This window comes from Callorhinus ursinus, unplaced genomic scaffold (genome assembly GCF_003265705.2).
Source record: "Callorhinus ursinus isolate GAN/ISIS: 27379988/994484 unplaced genomic scaffold, GSC_fseal_2.0 scaffold38, whole genome shotgun sequence".
In the NCBI taxonomy this organism is placed as follows: domain Eukaryota; kingdom Metazoa; phylum Chordata; class Mammalia; order Carnivora; family Otariidae; genus Callorhinus; species Callorhinus ursinus.
This window is the reverse complement of record NW_027397100.1, coordinates 14,439,688-14,452,058: the sequence shown is the minus strand read 5'-3', so window position 1 is coordinate 14,452,058 and position 12,371 is coordinate 14,439,688. Positions and strand designations below refer to the sequence as shown.

The window sequence follows — 12,371 nt, the reverse complement described above, 5'->3', positions numbered from 1 at the left end:
CATGTCCGGGACATTAAAATATCTCATAACTCCTTTATTAGGCAAAAGGTAAAAATACATTCTTATGGCATCCAAAACCCATGGTGTTGATCCAAAACCCAGAATAGGGCTTGAGACTTCCCAGAAGGCCAGGAGGAAGAGCCTGCCTCCTCCAACCTCATCTCTGGTGCTCAGGCCAGCGGAGCACAGCTGTGCACCCTCATTCCAAACCGTCCTTGAGTCAGATGAGGACCAGCCTCATAGTTTGAACTGGAGAGGCTCCAGCCCGAGTCCTTGGCTCGGGCCTGGATGGAGAAGACAGAGCTGCTGGGAGTTCCCAGCACAGCCTGGGCTCTGGAGTCCTGAGTTGTGAGGGGGAGGCCTGGAGGCTTTGGCACAGGGATTTATGAGAGGGACTGTCCAGGGTCAGAAGTGCCGGGGCACCAGCACGAGTGGATGCTGACACCTATACCGGGAGGGCCCCGTGTGGACACACCTGCGGGCATGGAAAAGCGGTGAGCTCTGAGAGCAGGAGATTTGTCTTCTGTTCACTGCTGTGTTCCCGGCACCTAGAACAGGGCTTGGCACACAGTGGACTCCCAAGAAGGATGTGTTAAATGCACAGGCCTGTGTGCCCAGGTATGAGGAACCACACAGGTGTGCATACAGCCCACTCCATACATGCCTCTTCCTTTCTCGCTTCTAGAAGGCACTAAGGTTTGGCTCAGTGCAAAAAAGGCCGGAGAGAGCTTGGAGATACCCCAAACTCAGTCCACTGTTTGCAGCTGAGAGTCTAGGGCTACCTAGCCATATAGACCCGCTTCTGCTTCCCCCTCCTCTTCCTCAGCTTCCTCCAACCCCGGCCCTTCGGGAACCACCTGGTCAGCTGCCCAGAGGTGGCATCGGGATGGAGCTGAGGGGATCGGGTTGTCCCGCAGCCAGGGGTGCAGCAGGATGCCCGTGGCTGTGAGCCGCTCAGCTGGCTCCCGTCGAAGGAGGCAGCGGACCAGGCAGCGGGCAGGAGCCGAGAGGCCCTCAGGCAGGGCAAAGGCACCGCGGCGGATCTTGCCAAAGAGCAGGGCAGGCTCTGAGTCTTGGAAGGGGTAGTGGCCAGCCAGCATGGTGAAGAGCGCCACGCCCAGGCTCCACACATCGGCGGCCTTGCCCGAGTAGGATGCCCTGGAGCTGAGGATCTCCGGTCCCACATAGGCTGGGCACGCGTGTTTGTCCCACAGGGAGTCGTCCGGCCCACTCAGCACACAGGCGTCCTCCAGGTTCTCCAGCACCAGCTTTGTCCTGTGGCAGGGGGACAGACAGAGGGGTCAGCTCCTATGGGGACCCCCATGCCACCACCCTCTACTCTCACCCTTAATGGCACCCATGTCGTGAGCGCCTGCTGGCATCGGGCAGAATTGAGCCAGTCCTGTGAGACTGGTTGGTTGATCGCATTTTACGCACGAGGAGGCCCAGGCTCAGAGACGTTAAGTCATTTCTCAAGGCCACAGAACAACTGGGTTTGAACTAGGACTCTGAGAGGAGCACATTTCCCAACAGTCCCTCGAGGAGGGGCTGAGGGGGCCGAGGGCACTAAGCGTCTCTTAAACCAGGGACAAACTTAGGGTCTAGGCAGGTAATAAAGTGAGAGAAATAGGAAGTGGGGACCATGCCAAACACCTCAGCACAAACACTGTCTAAAAAGGTCACTGCTAACAACATTACAGTCAACATTCTGGAGTGTCCATGGGGTACCTGACCCGGAGCTAAGCTCATTATCTGCTGTATCTCATCTCGTCCTCACACAACCTGTGAGGAAGCCGTCATTTTACAGCCACAGGGTACAGGGCTGGGATGTGAACCCCAACTCTCACCCACCCAGAGCCACTGCTATGAACCCCTCACCATTCCCAATGGCCCCACATTCCCATTTTTCCCCAAGAGAAGCCAGAAACCATATGTTAATGAAAAGTCCCAGTTTTTGAAATGTTGGCAGCCAATTTCAATTAAAAACAAATGAACATGGGGCGCCTGGGTGGTTCAGTCGGTTAAGCATCTGCCATCGGCTCAGGTCATGATCCCAGGGTCCTGGGATCGAGCCCCGCATCGGGCTCCCTGCTCCGCGGGAAGCCTGCTTCTCCCTCTCCCACTCCCCCTGCTTGTGTTCCCTCTCTCGCTCTGTCTCTCTCTGTCAAATAAATAAATAAAATCTTAAGAACAAAAAAAAAACAAATGAACATGTACGTGGGACCAAAAAGAAAATGTGTGTGAGGTCCACCATTTGCAACTTCCGCTTTAAACAATTCCCACAGAGCACTCCAGGTTACTTTAATAATAACCTTTCTGTTACCAATGCCATTTTTTTAATTACCACTGCTATTAAAATTATTCTGTGACACCAGTTCTAGGGTGCCTGCTGGCATTTGAAAAAAATCAAGACCCAGGCAGGTAAAGCCACTGTCAAGGCCAAAGAGCAGGTAAAAAGTAGAACCAAGATTCCAAGCGAGGTCTGTCTCCACCAGCCCTCTTCTACCAACAGTGCTTCTCAAACTATTGCCTTAAAAAGACATGAAGTACTTTCTCACCCTGGGAGGTCTGTGGGTGATGTAACTCATCCTAAGTTCACAATTATTTGAAGCTCTGTATTAACTTAAAAAATCATTATAAAATTTATATTCTACTTCTTACTAAAGAAAGGCATGTTCATTTTAGTATAAAATGTAGAAGGAGAGAAGGAAAGAGAAAATCACCGTTAGGCAAGCATCACAACAGTAACTGCTACAGGTGAGGTGGATGCCCTGTGAAAATCCCTGGGCAAATTTGAGGAGAAACAGTATTTACATGCATGGCCTCGAAGCACCAGCCCAAGGTATGTATGTATGTATGTATGTATGTATTTTTAAAGATTTTATTTTATTTTATTTTATTTTATTTTATTTTATTTTATTTTATTTGACAGAGAGACACAGTGAGAGAGGGAACACAAGCGGGGGGGAGGGAGAGGGAGAAGCAGGCTCCCTGATGTGGGGCTCGATCCCAGGACCCTGGGATCATGACCTGAGCCAAAGGCAGATGCTTAAGGACTGAGCCACCCAGGCACCCCACAATTTTATTTTATTTTTACTTTAGAAAGAGAGAGCATGAGCAGGGAGAGGGGCAGAGGGAGAGGGAGAGAGAGAGAATAAGACACCCCACTGAGCACAGAGCCCAAGGTGCAGGTTCAGTCTCACAACACTGAGATCATGACCTGAGCAGAAATCAAGAGTTGGAGGCTTAACCAACTAAGCCACCCAGGTGCCCCCCCCCAAGGTATTTATTAATTATAAGGGGTAAATTAGGAACCTTACAGTGGAGAAACTTGGCAGACACCACCTTAACCAAATGACTGAGGTTAACGATCACAGTAACACATATCACCATCATGCATCTTCTGACACAGTGTGCTGAGAAGGACCTATCCCTCTTGTGGTACTCTTTTTTTTTAAGATTTTATTTGTTTATTTATTCATTTATTTGAGAGAGAGAGCACTCATGAGTTGGGGGGAAGGGAGAGGGAGAGGGAATCTCAAGCAGACTTGGCAATGAGCACAGAGCCCCACTTGGGGCTCCACGCACGGCTCCATCTCAAGACCCTGAGATCATGACCCAAGCCAAAACCAAGTGTCAGATGCCCAACTGACTCAGCCACCCAGGCACCCTTCCTGTTGTACGGTACTGTTGCCAAAAATGCATAATCTCGGTCTAAGCATGAGAAAAACATCCATCAAATCCAAGTTGAGAGGCAATATATGAAATAACTGACTGGTACTATCCAAAAGTTGTCAAGGTCAGGACGGTGGCCATGGAAATCAGAATCTGGTAAGGAGTGTGTACAACTCACCTGCTAAATCAACTAGCCCTGAAAAAAAATTTGAAAAAAGAAAAAAAAAACCCAAAATCAAAAAGTGTCAAGGTCAAGGAGGACAAGGAAAGACTAAGGGACTGTTTCAGACTGGAGCAGACTAAGGAGACAGGACAACTGAATGCAGGCTGGGGTCCTGGACTGGATCCTGGACAGAAAATTGGTATTAGTGGGAAGCTAGTGAAATCGGAATCAATCCACGGTTTAGTGAATAGTACTAGACCAAGATTAATTTCTTAGTTTTTTGGGTTTGTTTTTGTTTTTTTGAGAGAGAGAGAGAGAGAGAGAGAGGGAAAGCGAGCTTGAACTGGGGGTGGGGCAGGGAGAGAGAATCCCAAGCGGACTCCCCACTGAGTGCAGAGCCTGATGCAGGGCTCAATCTCACGACCCTGAGATCATGACCTGAGCGGAAACCAAGAGTTGGTCACTTAGCCAACTGAGCCACCCAGGCTTAGTTTTGATAGTTGTTTCTTAGTTTTGATAGTTGTTCCTTGGCTATGTGAGAAGTTAACATTAAGGCAAGTGGGTGAAGGAGATATGAAAACTCTTTGCACTATTTTCACAACTTTTAGGAAAGTCTAAAAGTATTTCAAAAAGTTTAAAATGGGGACGCCTGGGTGGCTCAGTCGGTTAAGTGTCTGCCTTCCACTCAGGCCATGATCCCAAGGTCCCAGGATCAAGCCCCACATCAGGCTCCTTGCTCAGTGGGGAGTCTGATTCTCCCTCTGCTGCTGCTCCCCCTGCTTGTGCGCTCTCTCTCTCTTTCTCTCTCTCATAAATAAATAAATAAATGAATAAATAAATAAAATCTTTAAAAAAAAAGTTTGAAATGTGAATGGGTGGGAGGGTGCCTGGCTGGCTCAGTTGAAAGAGCATGCGACTCTTGATGTTGGGGTCATGAATTTGAGCCTCATGTTGGGTGCAGAGATCACTTAAAAAAATAAATTAAATAAATTAAAATGTGCCGTGGGGTCGCCCTCCTTCCCCATCCCCCAATCCCACAAAAAATCTTGCAATGTAATCCATGTTCCTGATGGCTGTTCATGTGGACCTCACTGGCTTGCCTGCTCCAGGACACACCCCACTCCTGCTCACCGCCCCCCTCCCCAATCTGGGGTAGGGGAGAGAATGCCGGCTCCCCTCTCCGCTCCCTCCCTCCAACATCACTGATTCTGTTTCACAGAAAACATTCCCATTGAGGAACCTCAGGGCCCGTTGTGGCTTGTTGTCTGTGGCCCTGATATCCTGGAAACATCTTAACCGTCCACTTTTCTCCTTCCAATGGGGAACTGAGGTCCAGAGACCCTGAGTCACCCAGAGTCAGGGGGTAAGCCCAGCCAGGCCTCCCGCCTCTCAAGCTCAGGGTGGATTAGGACCTCTCTGGAGTCACATCTGGGTTCGATTCCCAGCTCTACTATTTATTTAGCTGTGGTATCTTGGGGGTTACTTGACTTTTCTGGGCGGGTCTCCTCACCTGGCCTATGGGAACAAGAAGAGTGCCTACCTCATCTTTGTAAGCATCCGGGCCGAGTCAGAGAGCGCAGCCAAGCTCTTCGTCACTGTCAGCTCTTATGACTGTCACAGAGGCAACGCTCCAGTCCAGGGGCTTTCATTAGCCCCGAGTCAACCTTTTCCCGGGAACCAAGCAGAGGAGCCAGTCCGGGCTTCCCCATTTCTTTGTGTAAGTTACTTTGCCTTCGTGGGCCTCAGTTTCCCCATCAGGGCCCATCTCTTAGGTATGTCTGCGAGGAGGGTCTCTGTGACCACACTCACCTCTCGCGGTCCGTGAAGACAAAGCGCCGCAGCTTGAGATCGCGCAGGACCAGCCCGTGCTGGTGACAGTGCGCCAGGACGGCGGCCATCTGGCGGAAGAGCGCGGCGGCTTCGGGCTCGGGGAGGCGGCGGCGGCGGCGCACCAGGCTGTGCATGTCCCCGTGGGGCCGCGGGAAAAAGGTGTACAGGTGGCGGGGGCCTGCCACGACGTCGGCGGGCCGTGCCACGTGTCCTTGCGGGGGCAGCCGCGAGTAGGGCTCCAGCGCAGCCAGGGCCTCGCGGGCCGGGTACACCTGTGGGCGGGGCTTGGCCTGAGCTCGGGCGCCGCCGGGTGGAGTGGGGAGGGGGGGGGGGGGGGGGGGGCCTTGGGAACAGTCCCCGCCAAGCCTTTGGGCACTGCTGTGCGCTAGGCACTGGGCCGGGCGCTCCAGCAGCAAGCCGCTCCCCCCTCACAAAGCTGAGAGGCCACACAGCCGGGGAGTGGCAGGGCTGAGATCTGAATCCATGCTCCGTTGTCTGCGCTCTCAACTACCTTATATGGCCTTAAACTTCAGATAACTGGGAAATAGTAGGTAATCCAAATGAAAATAAGCCCCAGGGCCCAGGGCCGGGTAAATCCAGAAGAGCAGAGAGCTCGCAGGTCACTTTATGCAGAGCATCGCCAGGCTCATAGCTCCCATTCCCTGGGATTCACTGCCTGCCAACTCCATCCCCCCCCCCCCCCGCCACCCCCCCTTGCCACCCACTCCAGGTGCAGGCACTGCATGGCCCGCGGCGGCTGCCATCCATAGGGATCCAACTTGCCTGACAGCCATGGTCCCTGCCCTCCTGATGCCCACAGTCCAAACCAGCCAAAAACTAAATATTTCCCAATTCTTATAAGTATTGCAAAGGAACCAAGAAAGATGCTGGAATAGAGAATATTTTGGAAGGGGGCACTTAGGTGAAAAGGTGTGGTCTAAAAGGGGTTCTGGGGGGGCACCTGGGTGGCTCAGTCGTTAAGCGTCTGCCTTCGGCTCAGGTCATGATCCCGGGGTCCTGGGATCGAGCCCCGCATCGGGCTCCCTGCTCAGCGGGAAGCCTGCTTCTCCCTCTCCCACTGCTTGTGTTCACTCTCTCACTGTCTCTCTCTCTCTCTCTCTGTCAAAATAAATAAATAAAATTTAAAAAAAATAAATAAAAGGGGTTCTGGGGAAGTGACCTGAATGATTCCCAGATGCCCATGGGATAAGCTTTCCAGGGGGAGGATATGGGCAGTGCAAAGGCCCTGAGGCAAGAAAGAGCATGAGCTGCTCTAGAAAACCAGCCCCAGATCAGTTCAGCTGGAGTGGGTTAAGAGAGGGAAGAGGGGCAGTGGTAAGAGTGGCGAGGTTGTCAGAAAACGTGCTAGGGGCTTTATGGACTTTAGGTGGGAGCCTCACCACAGCCCTGAAAGGTGTTCTGTTTTTACTGCTGGTGAGACTGATGTTCAGAGATGGAAGGGCACTTGTTGGAGGCCACACAGCCGATCAGAGGCAGAGCGGGGAGACTCACTTAGTTTGTCTGCCTTTAAACCCTTCCCATGTTATATTGGCTCTGCCACACAGAAAATAAACCAATAAAGCATATACATATTTAATTCATGAAAAAAAATGTAAGCATGTCTTAAAACAACAAACAAACACTTGGCTGGCATGGAAGAAAGAATCCAAAAAACAGAGACTCCTTTTTTTTTTTTTTAAGTCAGGGCAAGCACATTCCTGCCTTAGTACATTTGCACTTGACTGCCCTGCTTCCTGGATGCTCTTCCCTAGATACCCACAGGGCTGGCTCCCCCAGCTCACACAAGTCACTGCTCAAATGTCACCTCCTTGGAGAGTTCTTCCTGGACTAAAATCACCTGCTCCCCCACGGTCCCTGTCCCCCTCTCTCCCAGCTCCTAGCTTTCTCTCCAAAGCACTTATGATCACCTGACACAGGATCACCCTTCCCTTGTGCCATATTTTACTTATTCCCTTGTTTACTGCCCATGTCCTCCACTAGAACATCAGCTTGATGAGAACAGAACTCTACCTTGGAACCATAGCATGGTGCATGGCACGTAGGGTGCTCAGTGAAGGTTTATTGAATGAATGAATAGGTGATAATCTATAGACAGAATGCCGATCCTTCTACACACTGACCAGAAAAGACGATGTGGAAATGGCAGGTCAGCCCCACGGCTCATGCTAGCATGAGGATAAGCACGTGCCAGGAGACCGCCCCCCTAAATGTTTCTGAATAACTGGGGCTATGAGAAAGCATGGCGCTTCTGGTTTGAGCCTGCTTTGGTCATGCCACTCAGCAGGGACTCCCCTCCCCAGTAGGAACAGAAGAAAACCTGTAATGTTGCAGGAAAAGGAGCCAGAGTTCAGGGATTCCTTAGAGCACTTGGGTCAGAGCACTGGGGACCTGCAGTGGGCAGCCCAGAGCCCAGGTAAAGCTGGTGGCTGGACCACAGGTCCGCCTCTATCCCCCTGCCCACTGCACCCCCCACCCAGTAGAAGCCAGTTGCCAATGCTCCCGGGTGGAGGCTTAGGTCCACCTGCTTCTCTGTGCATTCCCAAGGGGACCCAGGCCCCCTTCTTCCCGTCCCCTGTGTAGCTGGGTCTCCTGTATCTTTCTTACCCTGCCCACCAGAAGCAAACTGACCTGCTATGTCTGTAACACGTGTCCTAGCATGGGGCCACAGCCCTGGGCTCAGTCTCACCTCTGACACCCCCTGGCTCTGTGACCACAGTTTTATGAGCCTCAGTGTCCTCTATCTGCAAAACGGGCCAATAATAGTAAATACGTCACAGACCAGGTGAAGATTGGAAGAGATTACACACACTAAAGCATCAACATAGTACCTAGTGCACAGTAAATACCTATTATTATAGTTCTTCACCTCTGCCTTTTTAGGATGTGACCCGCCAATGTCCCCTGGGCCTTACCTTGCCCATTTCCTGATTTCTGCCAAGAACCTTGGACTTTGCCCTAGGAGCCAGGCCCGTTACAGTGAGGTTTCGTGCTTGGCCCTTCCTTCTTGGCCTCGGTCTTTCCATCTGTGAAATGGTCACAGGCTAGGCCCAATGACCTCCAGGGTCCCAGGAGTTCTGATGTCTACCCCAGCTCACCCTTCCCTTGTGCAAGTATCTTCAGTGGCTCCCGCAGCCCAGGGCCAGCTCCTTTCTCATGCTTTTACAACCGGTGGCCGCCGGCCCTCCCCTCCTGCCCCTCTCCAGTCTGGCCGTGGTGAAGTCCTTCGAACCCTCTGATGCCTCACACGCTCTTGCTCCTCAGGCCTCTGCACAGTGGCCTCCCCTGCCCGGATCTCCATTCTCCCACTTCTCCCTGGCTAACTCCTGCTCAGCCTTTTCTGACAGCCCCCCCTTGAATACACTGGAGGCTCCTGCTCTGTGCTCCCACAGCCCCTAAGCTCCACCCCTATGGCCTGTATCATACTATGGGCCTAAGCTGAGCATGCCCCAGGGCTGGGCATGTCAGGTTTACCTCTCTGGCCTCAGCCCAGGCCGGGACCTGACAGAGAGCTGGGGGCTCTCTGACTGCTTCCCCAATAAACACAGGAACAAAGTAACCCTAAGGACCCCTCCGCCCTGACAGTCCTCTGGAGCCAAGGCCCTTGCCAGGCCCCTGTGATGCTGGGGGAGAGTGACCCAGGGGACCCACCTTGCAGGTGTACTCCATGCCTGTGGGGCAGTGCAGGGCACGGTAGGCTCGGCCACCTTCCTCAGGCTCCAGGAGGACGTAGGGCCCAAGCCGGGAGGGAGTGGTCACAGCGAGGGCCTGGGCTGGAGCAGGGGGTGGGATCAGGGGCAGCGGGCAGGGGGGCAGCTGAGGCTGGGGCCCGCTTCGGGCTTGTTTCCGGGTGGGACATTCAGTGTCTAGGTCACTGTCCAACTCCAACCGCTTCCTCCTGGACGGGGCACCCACAGGAGCAGCCAGAAGGGTGGCTCGCATCTACAAAGAAGGGGAAAAAGCACTGAAGGGAGGCTGCTGGGCAGCCCCCCTTCCCTAGCTGTTATGGAGGGTGACTTGGCAGTGTGCATTAAGCTGACAAATGCACTTACCCTTGACCAGGTGTCCCACTTCTGGAAATTTATCCTCCCATTAAAATGCTCACCAAAATATTAAACACAGGAAAGGCTGTTTTCAGTAGAGCCTTGTATCTAATAGCAAAAGGCGGGAAACACCACCAAATGGCCATCAGCAGGGGGCTGGTTAAACATCGTGGTACAGCCACACAGCGGACTCCAATACATGGACTGCCTTGGGAGGGAGACCCCACATTGAGCGAAAGGCCATAATCCCAAGGTGGTAAGAATGCAACAGCAGGTGGCTGTAGTCAGACATTCCTGGGTTCTAATCCTGGCTCACCACTCTTCCTGGCTGGGTAGCGCTGGGCAAATCCTGCAGTCTTCCCCAGCCTCAGTTCCCTCACCTGTAAAGTGGGAGCAGGATGCAAAGCCCATAGGATTTTTACAATGATGAAATGAAAACACAAATAATTTAGAGTGACCTGTTGCAGGGTGGCTGGCAGCAAATGGTCACGGTCCATTGCTACTACTATTATTCATAGCCGAAGGCGCCTCAGTGTTCTTGGGACTATCCCTGGGGTGGCTCTTCCATGGCCACAGCAGCACTCCAGGCTCTGCTTTGGCTGTATCCATTCCTCAGAAGCTGGTAGGGCCTGGGATAAGCTCCATGGGACAGGTGGAGTTACCCTAACTGAGCAAGGGACTTCGCAGGCCACACTGCGGGACTAGAATCTCCACTGTAGGATGGAGGCAGCCCCTCATATCTATTTCTTGCTGTTCCCCGACACCTCGGGGAAGAAGGGCGGGTCATACCAAACACACACTCACAGAACCCAGAGCAGACAGGTGCACACACACCCCTCAAAACCACAGTTTGTCCAAGCCAGCCAGCTGAGACACCACATCGAGGGCAGAGAGGGGCACACACATCATTAAGTGACACACACCTCATCCTCCGTGGGCCAGTGTGTAGGCATACACACACAGAGCCCTCCACCCATCACGCTTCCCACTGCACGACTGATAGCAGGAAGGTCACCGGCACGTCTGACTCGAGCCCCATCCCCCTCGGCCGCCTCGCCCAGCCTTCCCCAGCCCGGCTCCTCCCGTGGGAGCGGAAGCGGCGGCCAGCGGGTGTCCCGAGGCAGAGGATTCAGCGGAAACAGAGCGGCGGGAGGGGCAGAGGCAAGGGAAGGAGGCTGGGCCCCAGGGCTGCGAGACACCTCAGGGTCCGCAGGGACAAAACACACACGCGCACAGTGCAACCTGCGACCCGCAGCCGCAGGGCCAGGTGCACACCTGCGGCGACGCTCCGTGCGCTCCGGGGTCCGGCACCCCGCGCGCCGCATCCTCGCTTCCACTCGCCCTGCGCCCGCCCCCGCCCCCAGGACACCCCAGCCCCGGCCCCAGCCGTGTCCCCCGCTCGGCCGACACCTGCCACCAGGTACGCAGCCCTCCCCACAGCTCGCAGGGTCCGCCGAGACACATTCCCCCCCAACCCCGCAGGCTCACGCGGACCCTCAGGCTCACCCTACAGCGACACAGACCCTACACAGAGTCCCCGGCGCCCCCCCCCCACAGGCCCCCCCCACACACGCCCCCCCCCCCCCCCCCCCACCTCTCTCCCCGCCCCCCCCCCCCCCCCCCGGCCCCCCCCCCCCCCTGCGGGGGGGCCCCCCCCCCCCCCCCCCCCCCCCGCGCCCGCTCGCGGCCCCGGCCCCTCTCGGGCCCCGCTGGGTACCTTGCCCGGGTGTGCGGCAGGGGTCCTGAGTCGCCGGGGCATTCCTACGTGGCCGTTGGCCCACTGCGACTTGACCGAGCTCGGGACCCCGACCCCCCGCAGCCGGACACGTGTGGAGCCGCTGGAGCTTCCGCTGCGAGTGTCTCCCGGCGCCAGCCCGGGCCCGGGTGATGCAAACCTGCGCTAATCGGCCGCGGCCTGCGCTCGGGCCCGGGATTGCACCATCCTCCGGGCTCCGCCCCTGGGGTCACCGCCCCGGCGCGCCCCGCCCCGCCCCCCTCGCCTCACCCGACCTCCAGGGGTGCCTGAGCTCCACCTCCTCCCCCACCTGCCCCGCGCACACACCCTCTCCTGGGTCTCCCTATCACCTTGGAAAGAGCACTTTACTTTTCTGGGCCTCAGTTTCGCCGTATGTGAAATGGGGAGAACATCCTCCCCTTTCAGGATGCAGAGGAGAAAGAGAGCAAACCGTGACGGTTTCCAGGTGCTTTCCTGTTTATAAAGAACCTTCCCACCATTGCTTTATTAACTTTAGGAAGACCCTCGGCAATCAGAAAGCTCCGCTCACCCCATCCTACTAAGGGGTAACCTGAGGCCCAGCGCTGGGAAAGCAGCCTGGGAGCTCTGCAAAGACTGCAGACTTAGGAGCTGACTCCGGACTCAGAAGAGCTAGTGTGGTCCCCTGGGGATGCCTGAGGTCGGGCAGGCTTCACAGCGTTCACTGGATAGAGGCAGTGCAGCCTCATGGTTAAGAGCCAGTGCCTAAACCAGCCTGCCTAAGAGTGCACCCCCCACCTTTGCACAGACGCACTGTGCAACTTCAGGAAACCCTGAGGGTTCCTTCAAACCCTGCCGGGACTGAAGTTCCTCCTCTGTAAAATGGGCTTATAGGAGTCTCACTTCATAAGATGTTTGCTGGGACAAA

The 12,371-nt window shown here is 54.7% G+C and overlaps 1 protein-coding gene across 1 annotated transcript; it reads right to left on the bottom strand.

The window, feature by feature from the left end:
* On the bottom strand, window positions 1–11,624 carry TRIB3 (tribbles pseudokinase 3). The gene is made up of 4 exons (XM_025876706.2): window positions 11,447–11,624; window positions 9,338–9,628; window positions 5,648–5,940; window positions 1–1,275 (listed from the first exon to the last, which is right to left on the bottom strand). The coding sequence occupies exons 1-4, from the start codon at window positions 11,486–11,488 to the stop codon at window positions 783–785; spliced, it is 1,119 nt and encodes a 372-aa protein (XP_025732491.2). The 5' UTR covers window positions 11,489–11,624; the 3' UTR covers window positions 1–782.
* Between the last annotated feature and the right edge of the window lie 747 nt (window positions 11,625–12,371).

Coding starts and splice junctions, on each gene's coding strand:
- TRIB3 (XM_025876706.2), bottom strand. CDS start 11,488: ATGCCCCGGCGACTCAGGACCCCTGCCGCACACCCGGGCAAG. Junction 5,941..9,337: donor GCATGGAGTACACCTGCAAG/GTGGGTCCCCTG, acceptor CCCCGCCCACAG/GTGTACCCGGCCCGCGAGGC. Junction 1,276..5,647: donor GTCTTCACGGACCGCGAGAG/GTGAGTGTGGTC, acceptor CCCCTGCCACAG/GACAAAGCTGGTGCTGGAGA.